The sequence below is a fragment of the Epinephelus moara genome, chromosome 20 (assembly GCF_006386435.1).
Source record: "Epinephelus moara isolate mb chromosome 20, YSFRI_EMoa_1.0, whole genome shotgun sequence".
NCBI lineage: Eukaryota > Metazoa > Chordata > Actinopteri > Perciformes > Serranidae > Epinephelus > Epinephelus moara.
This window is the reverse complement of record NC_065525.1, coordinates 4,348,597-4,369,147: the sequence shown is the minus strand read 5'-3', so window position 1 is coordinate 4,369,147 and position 20,551 is coordinate 4,348,597. Positions and strand designations below refer to the sequence as shown.

The 20,551-nt window shown below is 40.2% G+C and overlaps 1 protein-coding gene across 2 annotated transcripts in view; it reads right to left on the bottom strand.

The window, feature by feature from the left end:
• Window positions 1–20,551, bottom strand: part of LOC126407375 (rho family-interacting cell polarization regulator 1-like) — a 105,830-nt gene that overhangs the window by 71,375 nt on the left and 13,904 nt on the right. Inside the window, exon 1 of one of the 2 annotated variants that reach the window (XM_050072199.1) lies at window positions 3,705–3,966. The exons of the other annotated variant lie outside the window; for it this stretch is intronic. Within the exon in view, the coding sequence (XP_049928156.1) occupies window positions 3,705–3,723 (19 nt within the window). The 5' untranslated portion in view covers window positions 3,724–3,966. Of the gene's footprint in view, window positions 1–3,704; window positions 3,967–20,551 lie in introns of those variants that run through there. 2 annotated transcript variants of the gene reach the window in all.

Genomic DNA, 20,551 nt, shown 5'->3' with positions numbered 1-20,551 from the left:
ATAATCTTCATCCATACCAAAAAGCTTGAAAACAGGTATCACATGTACATTCATGCAAAGTGGGCATGTGTGTACTGGTGTAAACAGGAATAAGATTGTCAACACTGCAGTTGGAGAGTAAGACCAAAGAGACCAGTGACAAATTGGAACTGTACTGGCGGTGGAAAACATAGATTGGGAATATACATTAAGACTGATAAATTCCAATCTGAAGGTAAATGTGGATGTCTGTGTCATTGTTTTCAAAATGCAATGACAGAGTTTTCAAACTAAAATGGGGTCTGCAGCATTTTCAAAAAGTCAGTGTTAAGGGGTTCAATAATGCTGGAAGCAGTGTTGACACAAGGCGTACATAAGCACTACGTATGTATTTTAAAACATAAACATTAGTGACTGTAGCCTAGGAATCTTGGAAGGACCTCATAGACCAACTTATTGATGCAGTTACAAACAGGTGGTACAACACAATGTAGACTTTAGAGCCAGGGTATTGGCAAAGAACAGCCTTCATTTCCTCTCAAGCTGAGTTGATTTGTTTTTGCTTTGGAAACTCAATACTTCCTTATTGCTGTCATGGTAACTTCAGCATATACACTTCTACAGTAATAATTCCTTTCGGATAACATTCATGCCACCCACCCACACACACACCCACACACACCCACATACACACACACACACACACACACACACACACACACACACACACACACAATACATGTGGTTTGGGTTGGGAATCGTGTTATTATTTCAACAAAAACTGTGTAACAAATATATGTCTTGCCTTTTTTCCCACAACAAAGACAAGTCGTTGATGAGACAAAACACACATTGTGATGACATTTACAAATGTCATTCACAAAACATTCTTGAGTAGCTTGTGGTCGACTACTAGCAGGGCATGCGTTGGTTGTATATCGGACAAACTTCTCTTGTAGATCTGCGTCAATGTTAATGTTACAATGTTAATGTTAATGTTATGTAAATGTTGCAGCCTTGTGGCTCACAGCCTTAGTCAGGAGACCTCTGGTTTCTTTGGGCCAACTCAATTAGCATGAGCCTAACTCGTCACTGGTAACTAGCTATTATAGTCCAGCAACTCTGCATTGAAGAATGGTCAGGAGACGTTGTGATAACGTTGTATTAAACAGATGCTTTATTTGTTCTGTGCAGTGAACGCAGCACAGCCCTTTTTACAGTTGTTATACTGGAACCTAAACTTGTGTAGACACTTTCTGCTGACTACTGTAGCTTTGGAAAAGCATGCACTTTACTGTGTCTGTGGCACTTGCTAGCCCAGTTGACTAACACACATGCGCACATCACAATGCAGATGCTGAAATGACATCTTGTGCAGCCCTGGTTAGAATAGCAACATAACTGAACATTTTTCATATCTAAACATAATAAACTAGAATTACCACCCTGTAGTTGTATGCCTCTACGCAGCAGTCAAGTTTCTCTTCAAGTTTACATCCATGTCTGTGAAAACATTGATGCTTAACACACATTGAAGGTGGACACCCAATTCAGTATCTAACCAAATGTCTCCCCTTCTGTTCTCCTGAGATATGGCGTTAAGTAATGGCCAGAAAAGGGTTTTATGCAGAATATTATGACGTCACAGTGAAGCTGACATTTGACCTTTTGGATATAAAATGTCATTACTTTTTTTTTTTTTTTTAAAGATATTTTTCTGGGCATTTTAGCCTTTAATTGACAGGACAGATCAGTGTGAAAGGGGGAGAGAGAGAGGGGGAGTGACATGCAGCAAAGGGCCACGGGCTGGACTCGATCCCGGGCCACTGCGGCAACAGCCTTGTACATGGGCGCCTGCTCTACCCACTAAGTCACCAGCGCCCCAAAATGTCATTACTTTATTATTTTATCCTGTTAGACATTTGTGTGAAGTTTTGTCATGATTAGCATATGAATTCTTGAGTTACAGCCAAAAACATATTTTTTGAGGTCACACTGACCTTGATCTTTGACCTTCAACCATCAAATTCAAATCAGCTCATTCTTCAGTCCAAGTGGATGTTTGTCTCAAATAAGAAGAAATTCTCTTAAGGTCTTCTTAAGATATAGTGTTCACAAGAATGAGACAAATCCAAGGTCACACCAACCTTGACTTCTGACCACTGAAATTTAATCAGTTAATGGTTGAGTCCAAGTGAATATTTGAGCCAAATTTGAAGAAATTTCCTCAAGGTGTTCTTGAGATATTGCATTCACAAGAGAGAGATAGACGATGTTGCACTGACCTTGACCTTTGTCCACCAAAATCTAATCATTACATGCTTGAGTCTGAGTGAATGTTTGTGCCAAATTTGAAGAAATTCTCTCTAGGCATTCTTGAAATATCACATTCACAAAAATGAGACAGACACGGTCATAGTGACCTTGACCTTTGACCTATGACCACCAAAGACTAGTCAGTTCATTGTTGAGTCTAAGTGGACATGTGCGCCAAATTTTAAGAGATTCCCTTGAGGCAATTTTGAGATATGTCCACAAGGATGGGATGGACGTACATATGGATGCAAAACCTGAAAACAATAATGCCACCAGCCACGCCTATCACTGGCATCGAGGCATAAAAATCTGTAGTCATTTGGGCCTATCGGACATTATTGCTCAGGACTCAAAAAAGCACAGTGTTGAGTGTGAAGGTGTTCGTATGAGCAGCTCTCAAGAAGGCTGTGAGCAGCAACTACCAAAGTCGGGACTTTTAAGAGTATCAACCACATTACATTGGTACTACCAAGTACCGATTCACATTAAATCTATCAATGCCAAATTTCAGTACCAGAGAGGGCATCTGAGTAACACCACCATGTTTAGAAGAGGCAGAAATGCTGTGAAGCGCCCCAAAGTCTGGAGTCTCAGAGCTCCGAGGGTGGCATTGGAGCTCTGTGGATATATACAACTTCAGACAAGAGGCGGAGATGCCCTGAATGAAGCTCTGCAGCTGCTCAGTTGGTTTCCCAGTGACAAAAATGCTGAACTGCTATGATAGTTTAGTCTGTTTTCTTTTATATAGTATTTTAGTAATAGCCTAGTGCCACTGCTAGACAGGTAGACATGTACGCACAGACAGAGACAGACAGACAGACAGACAGACAGACAGACAGACACACACACACACACACACACACACACACACACACACACACACACACACACACACACAGAGATTAGCTCTACGTGTGATAAGAAGAGTAGAGGAGCAGAACTGCGCTTTAATCTACTAAGTCATCCCTGCAGCAACATTTTTGTTATTACAGAAAGTAAAGTAGGTAGCATTGGTTACCAGTACTGAGTTATAGGTTCCGGTACTTGTACTGGTATTTGTTCAAATGCAAATGGTACCCAACCCCAGCAGCAATACCACAGGCCAAGCAGTTGGACTGTTCCGGCACCAGTCCTACAATGAAAAGTGACATAAAAATTTGAGACTGCCTGCATGTTGCTGGTTTCAGTGGGGGGTCTCCATTGAATCATATAACTGTGATAAACAATTGCTACTCAAAACAGTCACAGATCTTGTTGGGGTTTTTTTTTTGGTATTTGGATTGCACTTTCCAGCCATCAACTCATAATAAGTTACAAACCTGTTAACCAGCAACAGTAATCCTCACAAACAGAGAGTTAATGATTAGAGATGAGCATGTCTCACTGAGCTCTACAAAACTAGCACATACCTCCATATCCACTGTACATGGTAGCTGTGGTGGTTGATGTCAAGTTTTTTAGCGAGGGGTCCACCCAATTTCAGAAACAAGTGCTCAGTCTTCGTTCCAAGTGGACACTTCGTTTGTATACTCTCACTCTCCTTTCTTCTTTACCCGCTACCTCTTCCAGGTATCTAGTTCACTTTTCTCTTGATCCCGATCTAATTCCCTTTTTCTCTTCCCCCATATTCTGTCACACTGTTTAATCCTTCGTCCACTCACCTACTGATCCTCTCTCTCTCACAGACACACACTGATAAGAAGAGGAAGGGGAGGAGGGGAAGAGGGGGGAGGAGGAAAAAGGAAAAAGCAAGGCGGTCCTCCCTTCTCTTCTTCCCTGCTGACATCACCAGTTTTTCCTGCCCCTCCTTCTCCCCATTGAACACATTGTTTCTGACCACAAACTACATGAGTCTTTACCCAACATCCTCCCACCACAGTATCAATATCCAGTTTTTCTAACAGGACTAACTGCAAGGAATCAATGCAAGCTGTTTTTACCATCATTTGTGCTGCTTTAAATTGTTGTGAGGATTTAATGACACATTATTTAGGAGGAAGAAGCTTGGGGACATGGGCACAGATAAGCTGCATTTCCACCAAATACTTTCAGTATAGTACCCTCAGAACCTGTACGGACTCTGTGTTTCCACCGTAGACAGTACCTTTAAATGTAGGCAAGTGTTACCGGATGGCAATAGTCACATCACTGCTCCATCTAGCTCTAGCTGCATTTTAGCTTCCCAGACAATGCAGAGGAACGTCTCCTCATCATTGATCATCTACAGAACAGGGTTTCACGCTGATATTTTTTTAGAACAAAAAAAGAACAGGTTGGAGTGATTAGGAGGCTCTGTCGCAATCCATAGGATATTTCAGAATAGAGGGTTTGTGCATTGAGTTCCTATAAAGCAAGAGTGATGGTTCTCTCTTGACCAATCAATGGACTGCAGTTATTCTATCTCCACCTTTTAGTGTTGGATCAGTGTGCTACATACCTCAACAGAGGGATAAGAAAAGAACAGGACTGTTCTACCAACTTCTGTTGGTACCATCCACAACTTTAGACAAAGGAAACACAAAAATAACAGAGAAGTGGACAAAAGTCAGACTTTTTTGAAAACATAATTTTTCAGTCAATGCGCCAGATAATGTGACAATTAGCCACTCTATCAGCATGCAAGTCACAGTAACATTCAACAAAATAGCTGGAAAACAATATACTTTGCTGTTACTTACAGTTTTTCAGGTGATTTGCAAAGCTTATTGTAGATTTGTGATATATGCCACGTTCTGTTGGCATATATTCTTTAGTTGGTCAATAGAGGATGGTCACTCTTGGTTAGGGCTGGGCTGTGGCTGGTTTTGAAGCTTGTGTAACTACTGTTCATGCCTTGGCAAGTCTTACATATATTAGTAAACTGTAACTATAAAATGAAAGGATGTTTTGCTGCCTCTCGCAGCAGCTGTAGTCTGAGAAAAAAATAATCTAATTCACTTGGTTGACTGCTGGCAACTTTTAAGGTGGAACATTTACTTGTAGCGTTACTCAACACAAGAGTTGATGACGTGAATCCATCAGCACACCTTAAATTACAATATGACAACTCTGACCATTCCATTAGTTTTCATTGTCTCTCTTGGATGACATACACTTTTAGTGATGAGTGGATCTTCAAGATTTAAAAATATATTTAATTTCGACTGGATTATGTGAACTGCATATATTCTAATTCTCACTTGGGGGAAAAAAACGTTGCAGAGCATCTTTCCTGTGGGCTATGGCAACACTACACCCATGCGCTGGAGGAGGACTAAATGCACAAACCAGCTATTCTTAAATATCCCATGGAGAGAGACTTTCACTACAGCCTGTTCTATTTTGTTCTGAAAATGTTGGCGTGCAACCCCATTCCAAAGACGATAAACAAGGTGCAGACTTCCCTCTGTGCCACCGGTGATGAGGAAATACAGCGAGTGCTGGACAGAGCAGTGAGTGACAACAACCCAGCCCACATTTAAAGCTCAGTTCGGTACAGTTTTTTCTGTTTCCACTGTGAAAAGTTGTGGATGGTAACAATGGGACCATTTTGTACCATCCCCATTTTTGTTACCCCTTCTGTTGGGGTACCTAGCCCACATATCTGGTACTAAAAGGTGGAGCTGTGAACACTGCAGTCTGTTGATTGGTCAGTAGAGCTAAGCTAATAGGCTAAGTTATGGCTAGTTTTTAGGTTTATGTAACCACCATTCATTCCGTGGCAAGTCTTAAAAATAAAGGATTATTATTATAAATGTTGTTGCTGTGCTTTTCTCTCTCTTTGTCTTACTCTATCCAACTGGTCAAGAAAGATCACTGCCCATCTACAGCATGGTTCTATTTGAGGTTTTTGCCTTGTAAAATGAAGTTTTCCTTGCCGTCGTCCCCAAGTGTTTGCTCAATGAGGAAATTCTTTGGTCTCTGTAAATTAAATTAAAGGGTATGGTGCTAGACCTGCTCTCTATTAAAAGTGTCAGAAGATAACTTTTGCTATAATTTGGCATTACATACATTTAATTAAATTTATTTGACTTAACCAAAGAACTAGAGTACTTCTTCCACCGCTGCTGTTTGGAGTCAGCCACCTTGTGCCTGTGTCAACACTAGCCTCAACACTGCTCCTGATTCTCTGTTGCCAAATAAACTGGTATCTCATGTGCATGAAAAAAAAAGAAGATAAAAATAGCTCCACTTCCCACAGTGTTGTCTGTCCAATAGCTGCTTATGGTCATTTACTTATCAAAAAACATAGAAACTCTATAGTCTATTTTTGATAGAGTGTTTGTAAATCACAGTTGAAACACAAGGAAGAACATACTACTTAAGCCCACAAAGTTCTTAAAATCTCAGGCCATGGGAAGCCCCAGGTTACACATTGTCAAGTTACTGGAGTCCAAAAGGCCTGTTCTTCTCATGAATGACACAGACTACTGTAATACTGGAATTCTACTGCTTGTCTTCTGATCTTCAAAACAGAGGACTCAACAATTAAAACGTCAAAACAGAGGACTAAACAATTACCATTATATGTTGTGCCCAAAACACACCTAGGATTAATTAATTAAAATTAACTGAGTTAATACAACCCTTTTCCCCTTGCACCTTACTTTGCGCCCACACTATGGTCCCTTTAACTAGCAAAAGTTGAGTTGGACACACCCTAAATGCACTTGCACCTTGCAATGCAGATTGTTTAAGTAGGGTCCTGAGTGATTATAATACTTAGTATATTTACATGACAATAGAGAAAATCGATTTATTGTGTTGGTCCAAGTGTAATTTTAAAATACATGTAAACATGTTAGTCTGATTGAAATCTTACTAAATTGAATTTCTTAAAGTGCTATTGGGAGTTGAATTACTCCTGCATGTAAACAGTCAGCTGGAGCCAAACTGGCTGAGTCGCTCTGCACATGCTCCACAGTTTCCCCCCCTGGGCTTTGACCCTGAAGTCAAATAGCATTAAATTCATAAAAGAAGAAGAAGTCGCTAACAACATGGCGAAATCTACATCCAGAGCCGTGCATTTTTGGACAAACAAGGAGACACAGTTTATGCTTTGTGAGCTGAAAAAGTTAAATATATACATGGAGGGAGGGAAAACATGGAATGGGGATTGTTTGGTCTGTGATGTGATAGGTCAACCAGAAAAAGGTCCAATACTAACAAGATGAGTGGGGCCATATCACCACCTAATGAAGCAGAGTCGTACATATTTCGGTCAAAGAATCTATACTGGGACAAGGACTGTAGTCCAATTATATGGCCTAGCCGAGCTATAACCGTAGCTTAACTTAACTGTGCATGTAAACATACTGACTGAGACTAGAGGCACTGTGTGTACAGCAGCTGCTGCCATGGTGATTCATCATTCACAGCTTTAAGGCTGCTGTAAAAGACTCGAGTGATAAGTGGCTGCAAATACAAGTGCTCTTGCTGACCATCTACAGCTTGTTAACAAAGCAAAAACATGAAGCCAAATATGGCAATATTTCCCTCACACAGCCGAAAAGTCAGGGCGAACCCAAGGACTCCATAAAGCCCGTCTATAAAATATGTTTTAAACTTACACTAACCACAGCATTATATATGTCCAACTTGGCAAAGCATCTTGTCAATAGACAAAAAGCGGCAAAGGTTAGCAAATGTGTACCTTTTCACTATTGGAGTTTGACGAGGCAAGTAAGGGCAATGATAACTCTTTGGCTTATTTGGCCTCATCTTTTTTGCTTACCCACTTATTTGGCAAAAATCTCAGCAAAGGTGACGTTCACACTGTTAACATTTACTCTACCATAACTTGCAAGTTGCTAAAAATCATACACTTACAAGTTCCACAACACCAAACTGCAAATGATTTCCAGGAAGTTATAATATGCAACTGTGATATTTCACAATATATTACATTATTATTACCTCACTGGCTTTTACTGTGATATAGTGTTTTTACAGAAGCATACTGCTAAATAACTGTAATATATGGAGTTGAGGCTGCACAGGGGTGCAGTGGTTACCACTGTCCCCTAGCAGCAAGTTTTTGCGAGTTGGCATGTCGTCCCCATGTCAGCAAGGGTTTTCTTCAGGTACCACAAACCAAAGACATGCACGTTAGGTTAACTTTTGACTCTGAATTGGCCACAGGTGTGAATGTGAGTGTGAATGTCTCTATGTCTCAGCCCTGTGACAGTCTGTGGCCTGTCCAGGGTGTACCCTGCCTCTTGCCCAATGTCAGCTGGATAAGCTGTTATGGAAATAAATGAATGAATGAATGAATGAATGAATGAATGAATGAATGAATGAATATTAGAGATTACAGTGAACAGGAGCATATTGCCAAATCACAGTAAGCAAATGTATATAAACATTGAAGTTACAATTAAAGGTAGGGTCTGGAGGATTTTCCAATTGCTGTTTGTAAACACACATTCAAATTTGGCCCCTCCTATCAGGCTCAACTCTCCCAGGTGTACGGAGCCCGGAGGTACGGAAGAAGGCTTCACAGAAGAGGTTCAGGCAAGGCTCACACTGGTGCACGCTCAGACACGCACGGGCACGGCACCTGCGCTCTCTCATTGGCTGGGGAAATCTCCGCCCAGAAGCGGTCCGAGCTCACAAAAACATCAAAATACAGTTAAAGGGCAGGAGCTCTGCAAACAGAGTCACCACCACACATGAGTAGAAGCCCATAGGTGATGATTAAGCAGGATTTCATTTGTATGTCTATATTTTGTTTTGTTTGAAAATCCTCCAGATCCTACCTTTAAATTCAGTAATTTATGAGAATGCACTGTTTTATTAGTGTAATAGGCTTTAACTGTGAGGTTACAGTTAAATTAAGTAATTTTACAGGAGCATACTGCTAAATCACAGTAATATGCATGTATAGTTACAACGAGATCATGATATACAGCTGTCATTTCACAACAAATTACTGTTAAAAATGACAGTAATTTCCTGTGAAAGTAATGCACCTAGTAGCCAGTAATTTACTGTAAATGTACAGTCAAATACTTTACATTGCAGTTAATAATGATCGATTTAAGCTCAATCAGTGGTACTGGTAATCATGACCTGTACATTTTTGTCAACAATTATTTCTGTTACTAGAAAATGCACTCTGTAGAGCTCTGACCTGTGCCAAGGATCTACTGGCATCTACTACTGACATCTACTAATGTCCTGATGTTTTTTTAGTTTTTGCCGTAACATCGTTTCAGCATGTACATCAAGATATTGAGGCAGGTATAATATCAAAGTCATAATTTTGGCATCATGACAGCACTATTCCATGAAGCCTGTTAGCGGCAGCATTATGGGTGTTTCTTTGCATCAGACATTTTGAAAGACGGCCCAACAAATGCAGCTAAAAACAATCCTGGGGGAAAATTGCTGCAGTGTGTAAGAGAATGTTTGTTCTGAGCAAATACATTATCCAGCAAGTTCTCAAACCCAAATATAATGCCAAACCTACACAGGAAGGACTTCAAAACAATGTTCTAATCTAATCTAAGCAAGCTATCAATTGCGATCAATCTGACAATCGTTGTGGAGTTCCAAGTAAATCAGAATTGACTGTTCTCCTAAAGCACCATATGGGCTGTAGCAAGTTACTGCTGATTCAAAGACATCATTTCCTGCTACTATTTTTTCACATGGAAGCTGTTACTGTGAAGCAGAAGCACCTCCAATAACTGCAGGGTTGATTTTCTTGGCTTATAAATGTAGAGATATGAGACATGAGAGGAGATGTGCATGTGTATCTGCATAACTAGGAGTCCAGTAGTTTAAACTTTAGATCAGTCCCTCACTGTCTAATGTTCAACCCCAACATGCGTCCTAAAAGGGAAATGCATGACAGGAATAATGATACCCTCAGCAACTGGAGTCACTGAAGCATTTTCGTGGGTGGTGTGCAAGGCTTTTGGGAGTCTACTAACTTCAGTTGCAACAGTGAACTGAAATATTGTTCTTTGGGCGCAGAGCTGGCTCAGCACATACTACAACCACCACCCACCAACACCCACACACGCCTGCCTCTTTAAATTAAACTTGTCTCCACTCACTCCATCAAGTCCAATGATCTTTCTGCTTAGTCATCTGCACAAACACACCTTGCTGAAATGAAGCCACATTCTTTCCATTCCTGTCATATTTCCAGACCAGGTATGCTTGTTTCTCCTCAACTTTTTGTTCACCTTCCTCCACCACTGATTTAGTTCACTTTTTCCCCTTTGTGGATCTTCCAGCTCTGCTCCTCTAGTTTATGTGTAAAATGCTCCATAATTTAAAGCGACCCTGTGGAGTTTTATTGTTAACATGTAAGGGTTTTTTTTATTACATTCAGTGGTACTCTCCAGCAGCATTGTGTGTAACTGATGTCTTAACAACAGTTTTGAATGCATTTCCTTCCTCGTCAATCATCTGCAAAGCAGATTTTTTTAAAATCCAACATTGTTAACATCCACGTTTACTAGCTTGCAGTCCTCGTTTCCTGCCTTTGATGCCACATTGCTACTTTTCTCAACACATTACGGCAACCTGTCAGTCAGTGGAATAACAAGAAACCACCGGCAGAACTGTGTAAAGTGTCATCCGAGTGTAGGTGCATGTATGTCCTTGTGCACAAGACAAAACAGAGACGCACACATAAAAAGCTGCTCTATAGTGCTACAAGAGGTCAGAAACCCTACAGGATACCTTTAACTAATTGCCACTGAGCACCAGTGTTGGGGGTTACTGTAATCAGACTACATTTGTCTGTAAAGCACTAATGTAACACATTATTGTTGATAACTTCAGTACTTGCATTACAGTTACTAATCAAAAAATTATCTCTTTACTTGCATTACTTTAAATTCTTCAACTATCTGCATAACAGGAGGACAGAAGAACAAAACAAACGTCCCCTTTCATGCCTGTGTACGCAACACTTGTCTGACCTCACTCACATGACCTGAATGTGACTTTGGCTGGAGTTCATGGAGGAGGAGACGGAGCAAAAATGGCAGAGCCGCTTAAGACGTCTTTTGAGGGGTGGAGATATGTAGTAGCTAAAGACCCGCGGACCCTGAGTGACGCTGAGGATAAGCCGACACCAACCGAGCAGCCAAGGCTTGATTTTCAACAAAATGTATCGACAAAAGCAGAGATAAATAGGCTTGTAGCAGCATACATCATGGAGGAAATGTTGCCTGTTTCAACAGTGGAATTGCCGTCTTTCCAAAACGTAGTAAGCAAAATACAGGTAACTAGGAGCGAATGGCCGCCATCAGACAGGAACACATTTTTCTGTGAAGTGCCATTTGGGCTGATTTTCACAACTTTGCTGTTGGCTTTGTTGTATTAAAGAGCATAAAAGAGAGATCTTGTGTATGTCCTCCTTATTAGAATAAGGATTTGTGCTGATCTGGGCATATATAAGGTTTAACTTTATATTGTTAATTGGCAATTAAGTTATGGTGCATCTAAGATGATGTGACTGAATAATCCAAAAGTAATGTAACTAGTAGTGTAACTAATTACTTTCAGCAGTGAGTAATTAGTAAAGTAAGGCATTACTTTAAAAAAAGTAACTAGTAATATGTAATGCATTACTTTTTTTGAGTAACTACCCCAAAACTGCTGAGCACACAGAGAGTTTTGTTTATCTTGGTGATCTGACTACGCTCAAAGTGCTGAGGTCTAATATTAACATGAAATACAATTTGGAAAGTATTTTTGCAAAAACTGAGGATGCCTCACAACAAGAATACATTTATAGAGTTGAACTGTCTTATGGTTAACAATTACAAGGTTTCTTCTTCATCTTATCATATTGTTGCGCAGATACACCTGACTAGAATTTTGTGTAATGTGGGGAAATAATTCATTCCACTTATGATGTTGACCTATGAGGAATTACAGAAGCTTGACTGATGAAAAACTGAAAAAACAAACAAACAAAAAAAACTATTTGTTTTAGAAAATGGACATAAGACACACAACTGAGGCCCTAAACAAACAGTCACAAGTTGTCAAACAGTCACAAGTTGTCAAACTGAGGGACAGGTGAAAAGTCCATAAAATGTAAAATAGAATAGAAAGAACTTTCTTTCAAATCAACAAAGGGAAATTCAGCTGTCCAGCAGCTCATAATAAAACAGAAATAAAATAAAATACGTTAAAATAAAAGGAGCGTATAAAAAGACATTAAATTACGATAAAATTGTCCATTACACAATCCAGCCAGTTGTGGCTAATGTGATGTGGGTGTGTGTGTGTGTCTGGATTCAGGAGGCGTTAAACAGTCTTATTGCTATGGGGACGAAGGATCTGCTGAAACGCTCTGTTCTGCAACGCAGTGAGATGAGCCAACTGCTGCAGCTGCTCCTCTGTCACTCCAGGAGGCTATGGAGAGGGTGTCTGCTATTGTCCATTATAGCTTTCAGTTTGTTCAATGTGCCCCTCTCCACCACAGTTCTTAGTGGGTCCAGTCTCCTGCCGAGCACTGACACAGCTTTTTTAACTAGCTTGTCCAAACGCTTGATGTTTTTATCTGTCAAGCTGCTTCCCAGCACACTGCAGCGTAAAAAAAGTGCAACAGTGCAGATGATTCACCTTTACTATATTAAATAGTTCATTAAGTTTGGTGGTCGCATGAAATTCTAATGAAGCTCTACCAAACATCAACATCAATCTTTTTGTCACAACATCAATCAAGAACAGTTCTAACTCACCAGAACAAGTGAACACCTGTGAAGGCGTGCGGGACCTTTGACAGCTCAGCCAGTCAATATTTTTACAGCATGCCAGACTTTCTACTGCTGTCCTCTCATCACTCCTCTCCTTTATCCCCTTCTCGTGCAGTGAAGGCAGTTAATCTCTGCATCTCTACCTCCTCGTCTCCCTCCTTTCCAACATTAAACATCTAATTCATGGTTTTGTTGTTGTGTTTTTTGTTCTAGCCGTGTGAATACAGTGATAGCAAATATGAAAAACGTATTTTTTTGTAAAAATGATCAACTGAAGCTTTAAACTGACACATACTGCGTAAGTACTTAACTGTAAAGCAGAGGAGATTTTAAGGACTTTAGCCATTTTAGCTAGTTTACCCAATAAACTGCAGCTTCTGTACACTCTCCATGACTGCTGGTCATTTTTCATTTAAAATGTATTCCTTACCTACCACGCAGCCATTAGTTTTAGTTTATTTTCATACAATAGTAAAACCAACTTCTAGGACTCAGAACTTGCTCCAGATAGCCAGTGTATTGCAGTGAATATTATTTGCGTTTACAGTGCATTCTTTACCAAGCTGACAGTGTCATCATGGGGTGAACAGGACCTCCCTCTGCTGGTGCATTCAAGGTGGCTCTAACTATTAAAACTCCAGCAGTATTCTGAATTCAAGAAACAACCAAATTCATTTTGTCCTCTTTCCAACTGCTATATCTGCTTATTGTGTGTTACTGTGATTAGAAGATGTTACAATGACAACATATTGTATAGCAGCTATCTGATGCAAAGCTTTTCTGCTGCTTTTAACATTTAAAATCTTGATCCTTTTTCTTGTTATAATTTGAAAAAAATCCGAATAACATATAATCTCCCCAGATGCAACGTCTTTACATACCTTCACATCAGAGATTTTGTAACTAGAGAAACCACTTTTCATATTAATGCCATAATATTACCAATAGAGCAGTTCAACTAGAAAGTCCATTAAACTAGACTGATGTGTTAAATGTCCAAGCTGCTGCAAAAACATGGTAAAATGAACTTGGTGTAAATATTGATGAGGATGAATGGGAAGTGATGTGGAACCACATAAGGAAGATCGGCGTGTAAATGCACATAACACATAACGCACACAAAAAAACAGCTGCAGGAGGAGGCTCTTCCAAGTCACAGCTGCAGATAAGTGCATTGCTTGCATCACTGGAGAGACCTCAGCAACATGCCTCCACTGGAGCAGTCAATAGCAAACTCAGAAGGCAGTGTGATGTACGTGTTATATTAAGTGTTAAATTGCTATACATTCTGACAGCCATCACTGATAACTCATTTTCATTTTTAAGAAACCTAACCTGAAGCTTAAATCTGCTTATTGCCAATTAATTTAGCTAAATTAGTTATATTTCTAATCTTTTGCCATGTTTAACTTACGTGTTTCAAAGGCATGTGCGTATTGTGAACATAAATGAGCACAATATGAATTAAAACTGTCATTTTTAATGATGACAAGCAATATTTATGTGCATTCCTTATTAACACAAGCACCACGAGCAGTCAGAAGCAGATGTAGATTTTATTAGTGCCTACGAAAAAATCAGAGTGACTAACATACTGTTCTGTGAACAGTTTACACACAAATTCATTCTGCTTACGCTTAATGAAAGATACTAAAATTCAAGCACACTGGGTAGACATTCTGCAGGATATGGAAAAAAATCTTGTTATTGCTTTGTGTATGAATCCTGTCTCTTTACTCCTGGGTTACCCATGTCAAAATGCTATTGTTGGTATTTGCTCTAGCAGATTGTATGATACTCTTGCATATACTGCAAGAAAAAACATCTTTTTGTCACGAGTAAGTGACAAACCACCTTCTATGGCAAACTGGCACAGGATTAGCATGGAGTGTTTTCCTCTTGAATACCTGACCTGTTTGCTTCACTCCACAAAGGGACAATTCATGAAAATATGGACTTCATACCTCTGTTTCTCAAACTACAAGGTGGCTTCAACACTTGCAAGCATTTTGCTTGACTAACTATAGACACTGCACCTGTGGTTTATACTGTTGTTTTGTATTCATATTTAAATACTGTCATTTCTATTGACAGATCAATGTAGTGCTGAGCTGTTTGATATTGTTATTTGTGAAAAGAAGAAAAGTCAGTAAATGTGGCCAGGTGCGTTCAGGGGTGGACCCTCATCACACGTGAAATTTCAAGCAAATTGGACAGTGCATGAAGGATTTATACCAAGTTGATGTTCCGTTGTGAAGGATGAAAAGTCGCCACTGCCGCCACAGCAGCCTGCAACATGACAGGACACGTATGTCACTGTGGAGATTCATCAACTTGATTGTCATGTGGCCACAAAATGTAGTTGATCAGGTCAGGAGCTTGAGGTTGGTGTTTGTCAGTGTAAAAGATGGCATTTCCTGTTTCCCCAAGGGGGCGCCATGAGCAAGATTTCCTACGAGCATATGGAGGCGTCGAGGGCGGGGCTCTTATCATGTACAGAAAAAAAATTTGGATCCTTAGATGTATTACTCGAGAGTTAATAACTAATTAACTAACTAAATGAATAAATAAATATGTTTATTCAGTGATGACTCTTAATAGATTATCTTTTTATGCAATTGTCAAGTTTCTGTAGGTTAATATTTCATAGTGTACTGGCTTACACATTATGAAATTACCAGTCTGACAACTGTTAAAAACTGCTGAATGTCAAGTATATAGGCCATATTTTAAGAATAATGGAGTGGATGGCTGTTGAAATCAATTTCTCTCATTATCTCAGCCCCAAGAGTAAGATAGAAAAAGCATGCTTATCTCTGTACATGAACACACATTATGAAACGGAGTAACCTCTATTAACACCCTTGTTTTAATTTCTACGAGCCACTTTAGTGACTTGTAAAAAAAAGTGCCAGAGGTCTCATGATCATGATGCTGCATTGCTGCTTGGTTATGTACAAACATCACAAGTTTATGCCCTAAAAAACAATGTCAGAAGGCTTAGCTTCGACAGTTACTGCATGTTAATGGATTTACACAAATGTGGTAATGAAGGAATTTAAACATGTACAGTACATGTTGGCAACAGACAGTGAGAAAGTGAGTGAGAGAGAAGGAGAGACAAAGGCAGCAGTAGGGGAGGATTTCATAAACAGAAGAATCCAGAAAGCTTCACAGCGAAGACACATGGAGACTAGCACAGCGTGAGACTGAGATAAAACACAGATGGCCCACTGTCCATACCAATGGCACACACACACACACACACACACACACACACACACACACACACACACACACACAGCTGTGATGCTCCTGATGTAGAAAAATACTGTATAATACTGTACAAGTCAGAACAGTCAATTTATTCATCCATTCACTGTCTAAGTCATTTATTCCTCCCTCTCCGCGCAGCAGCCCTCCCCATCCCTCCCTCGCGGACCCACACATACTCCCGAGCCTCAGCTCTCCCTCACCGCGCAGCAGCCTGCCCCGCACATACCCCCGAGGCTCGGCTCTCCCTCTCCGCTCCCACGGCCAACCACACACCCTTCCCCTCCCTCCGGGGCTTGGGGGAACCGAGTTCTGTCTTCCTTTTTTGGGGTTGTTTAGCCATGTAGGCAGTTGTAGCCAATGCTGGAATAGCTATTTTACCTGGTGCACTGTTCGCCATTGCCGCTTGCTCTCCCCTTCTGCCGGCGGCACGGGAACGCACATATGCAGTAGAACAGCCAATAGGAATGCAGTGGTCTGAGCTGACCTTTGATTGGTTGATGCACATCGGCACGATACTGATTCTTTAGAGGCTGAACACAGAGCCATGGTGAGGTGCAGAAACCTATTGTTTGTCTCAGACCACTTCATTTACATTATGCTTAGAGGATATTATAAAATTTTTACTCAGTTATACCAAAACAATGTTGCCTACTGGAGCTTTAAGTGTTTCTCCTGCCTTCTCTGTCTGTAACCTGTTTGAAACTAGAATTACTGCTTCACTGTTGAGTGCCTCCACAAATAGGTCAAGTTTCTCTTACAGTTTACATCCATGTCTGTGAAAAACATGAATGCTTCACATACATTTTCCCCCTGACAGCAGAGAAGATCTGTACAATCAGCACAGTTTCAAGATTAGTCACCAGTTCAGTATCTGACCAAATGTCTTCCCTTCTGTTCCTAAGATATGATGCTGAGTGATGGCCAGAAAAGTGTTTCTGAAGAAAATTATGATGTCACAGTGAAGTTGACCTTTAACCTATTGGATATACAATGTCATCATTTCTTCATTTGATCATATTAGACATTTGTATGAGGTCATAATTTGTGCATTAATTCTTGAGTAATAGCCAAAAACATATTTTTTGAGGTCACAGTAACCTTGAATTTTGTCCTTTAACCACCAAAATGTAATTTTAATTTTTTTATATACTCACTTATATTAAGTGATTATATAATTATAAATTATATAATCACTTAATCACTTAATTCTTGAGTCCAAGTGGACATTTGTGCCAGATTTAAAGAAATTTCCTCATGACATTCTGACAAGGTCACAGTGACCTTTGACCAACAAAATCTAATAAGTTCTTCACTGATTCCAAGTGGACATTTGTGACAACTTTGAAAAAAAATCTCTTTGTGCCAACTTTGAAAAAAAATCTCTCTCATGAGGCATCTGGTTCACAAGGTATGTATGTATGTATGTATGTATGTATGTATGTACAGACAACCCGAAAACATAATGCCTCCCGCAAGGAGGAATAAAAAGGTACTAAATGATACTAAAATGTAGTATTGGGTATGATACTCATTTGCAACAGTATTGATACCAACAGCGCCTGCCCCGCCTCCTCATTGACACACAACGCACATAGCCCCTCCCCTCACTAGCGGCTGATTACATTACCTGTCGTGCACCACACCGTCAGCTGGGCTGTGCCGCCAGCATAGAACTAACTTACAACGGCAAGTGCTGCCGCTGCAGGGCCTTCGTGACCAGTTTTAGTCGAAAATGAAAAAAGGAAAAGTGCTGTTTAGAAGTACTTTACATATGACCAGGGAATGGCTAAAGATGTGGATAAGCCTGGATGCAAACAATGCTACAGAGTGGGGCAACGAAGTCGAGTTGTGCAACAAACTTGGCGAGGCATTTTAAAGACCAACATCCCGGTCTTAATGAGGAATTTAGAGAGGTTCGTAAAGCTCCCGTTTCAACATCACTGAAGTACATCTATCAACGTTAACTTGGCTCGTGGCACACATTAACGTTAGCCAATCAATTACTATCCATTAGCCGACAGCCACATTAGCCATCAGTTATGCTATCATTTAACTAGCAGCTAATGGCTAATGTTAATGTTTGACCTAGGCAGCCAACGTTATCAGTCCTGCCCATCTGTGACATCAGTCGGCAGTGTTAATTTCACAAGTTGACATTTATGTGTCTGACACAACCTTAAAAATTGTTGTAACTGATATCTTTTTTTTTTTTGGGGGGGGGGGGGTACTACCTCAGGCATCTTAAAAGGTATTGTTGTCACTGATGTTATTGTCTGTCTCATTTCTATCTTAATTGAATTTTTTTTTTATGCCTCTCAAGTTTTTCTCATTTTTCTACCAGTGATGTCAAAGATGGTATCAAGTATCTATTTTTTTCCTGTGTATCGGTATCAAGCTAGAAATTCGAATATCGTGATAATCTTATGCAGCAGGCCAAACTATCGAGCTTTAGTTAATAATATAGGCCAAGCTGCAAAAACACTTGATCCTACACTTAACAAATGCAATATTCAAGTTGTTAAACCTTTTGTTCAACTTGACTTTAAATGCCCACATCTTTAAAAGTGCATGTACTGATTTGTAGGCTTTAAACATTTCTTCTCAAGCCCAAACTTTTCTCAGACTAGAAAAACTCCTTCAAGCCATAAAAGACATTTTACAGCTGTTCCAATCCAACATTTCTAAAACCTCAACTCCATCTGCTGATATATCAAATACATGTCTGACACCAGTACTCTCGTTTTCCCAAATTCAAAATCTCTATACCTTACTGTGGGAACTAACTGGGATTATGCTCTTATGAGGTAAAATGAGGCTGGGGATTGCTGTGGGACTAAAACCTGAGTTGGCAGTTTGTCGAGACCAAATGAATGTAACAGAAAACAAACATCACATTTTACTGACACTGACAAAGATACTGGATTTAATCTGAATCGGTCACATCTGACCTATACTTGATCTGCTTAATATGGTCAGTGTCGTCGGCAAAAAAATCTGTGACTTAAAACAAATGAGGGTCAGGGTCGTAAAGTGAAGGGCCAAAGGCCCCTTCCCTGCTTCCTACCCCTCTACTTCCGGCCCCCTTGCTCGGACCACACCCACCTTTGAACACTACAGTTTGATCTCAACTACACAGGTGTAAAGTTGCGAAACTATTGAGTTGACAAATACATCCACAGACAGAGACATACAGACAGACAGACAGACAGACAGACAGACATTGCTATATACCTGGCAAAATACACAAAATGGCTTCTGTGGTAGTTCCCACTACATTAAGTGCCAACAGGACCACTATTTGCCATGATGATGCGCACACACAGACTCATGAGATGAAAACAATAGCAGCCATTGTGATGTTGTTGCCGCTGGTAATTACTATCTTCAGTTGTTTATTTAATCGGTGCAAAACAGAAATATAAAAAGTACGACTGTTATGTTTGCAGGACGTTATGTGCCAAACTATTTATTGGCCAGCAGAGAATCGGTAGCAGTACTAAAGCTGCTCTATCCTGGTTGTCTGTCTGACCTGTTTCCTATTCCCTGGGTAGGGTTATTTTTAACCTTATCCAGGGAATGTTGACAGAGCTGTACAATGTCCTGCTTTATACTTTTAGATTTCACACTTACACACTGATGCCCAGGTGTGTGCCTCACAGTCTGAAAACCTCTGGTATAATCTATGTAGCTGATTGCCTGCTGCTAAAGTCTACACATCTGGCACTACCAAACACAATCAGGTGTTACCCTATCAGTAGCGCTGTGTATATAAATTATTTACTTTTAAATTATGTGTCACCATCAAACAGCAGCGAGCAGCCGAGAGAAAGACGATGTGGATAGTTTTATTAGATCGGGAATAAATCAGCAGCAAATATTTTCAATCATGAAGAAAATATGTGTCAACAGACAAAGCACACACCCTATGTAAGCGCATGAGATGTTTTGAGATAAAACAGACGTACCTGCCTGGAGGGGTATCTCATTCTGCTAACTCATTACAGTAACATTAGCTGCTCTGTTTCAACAATAGCCTTTTTTAGATAGGAATTGTGCAAATTTGCAGGAAAGCCCAATCAGTCTTTTTTCAGCATTGGCAGTATAAAAACAAAATTGGGGAGTGCGGCAAAATGCCGCCTACCTAATTTTGTTTATACAGAATGCGCCTTTTTCGGGGCAATGGGGGGCATGGGCAAGTAACAAAACGTGTAGCTCAGCGTGTGACGTAAACAGTGACGTGGAAGGAAGCCGCGGCTGGTCGGTCTTTCGGC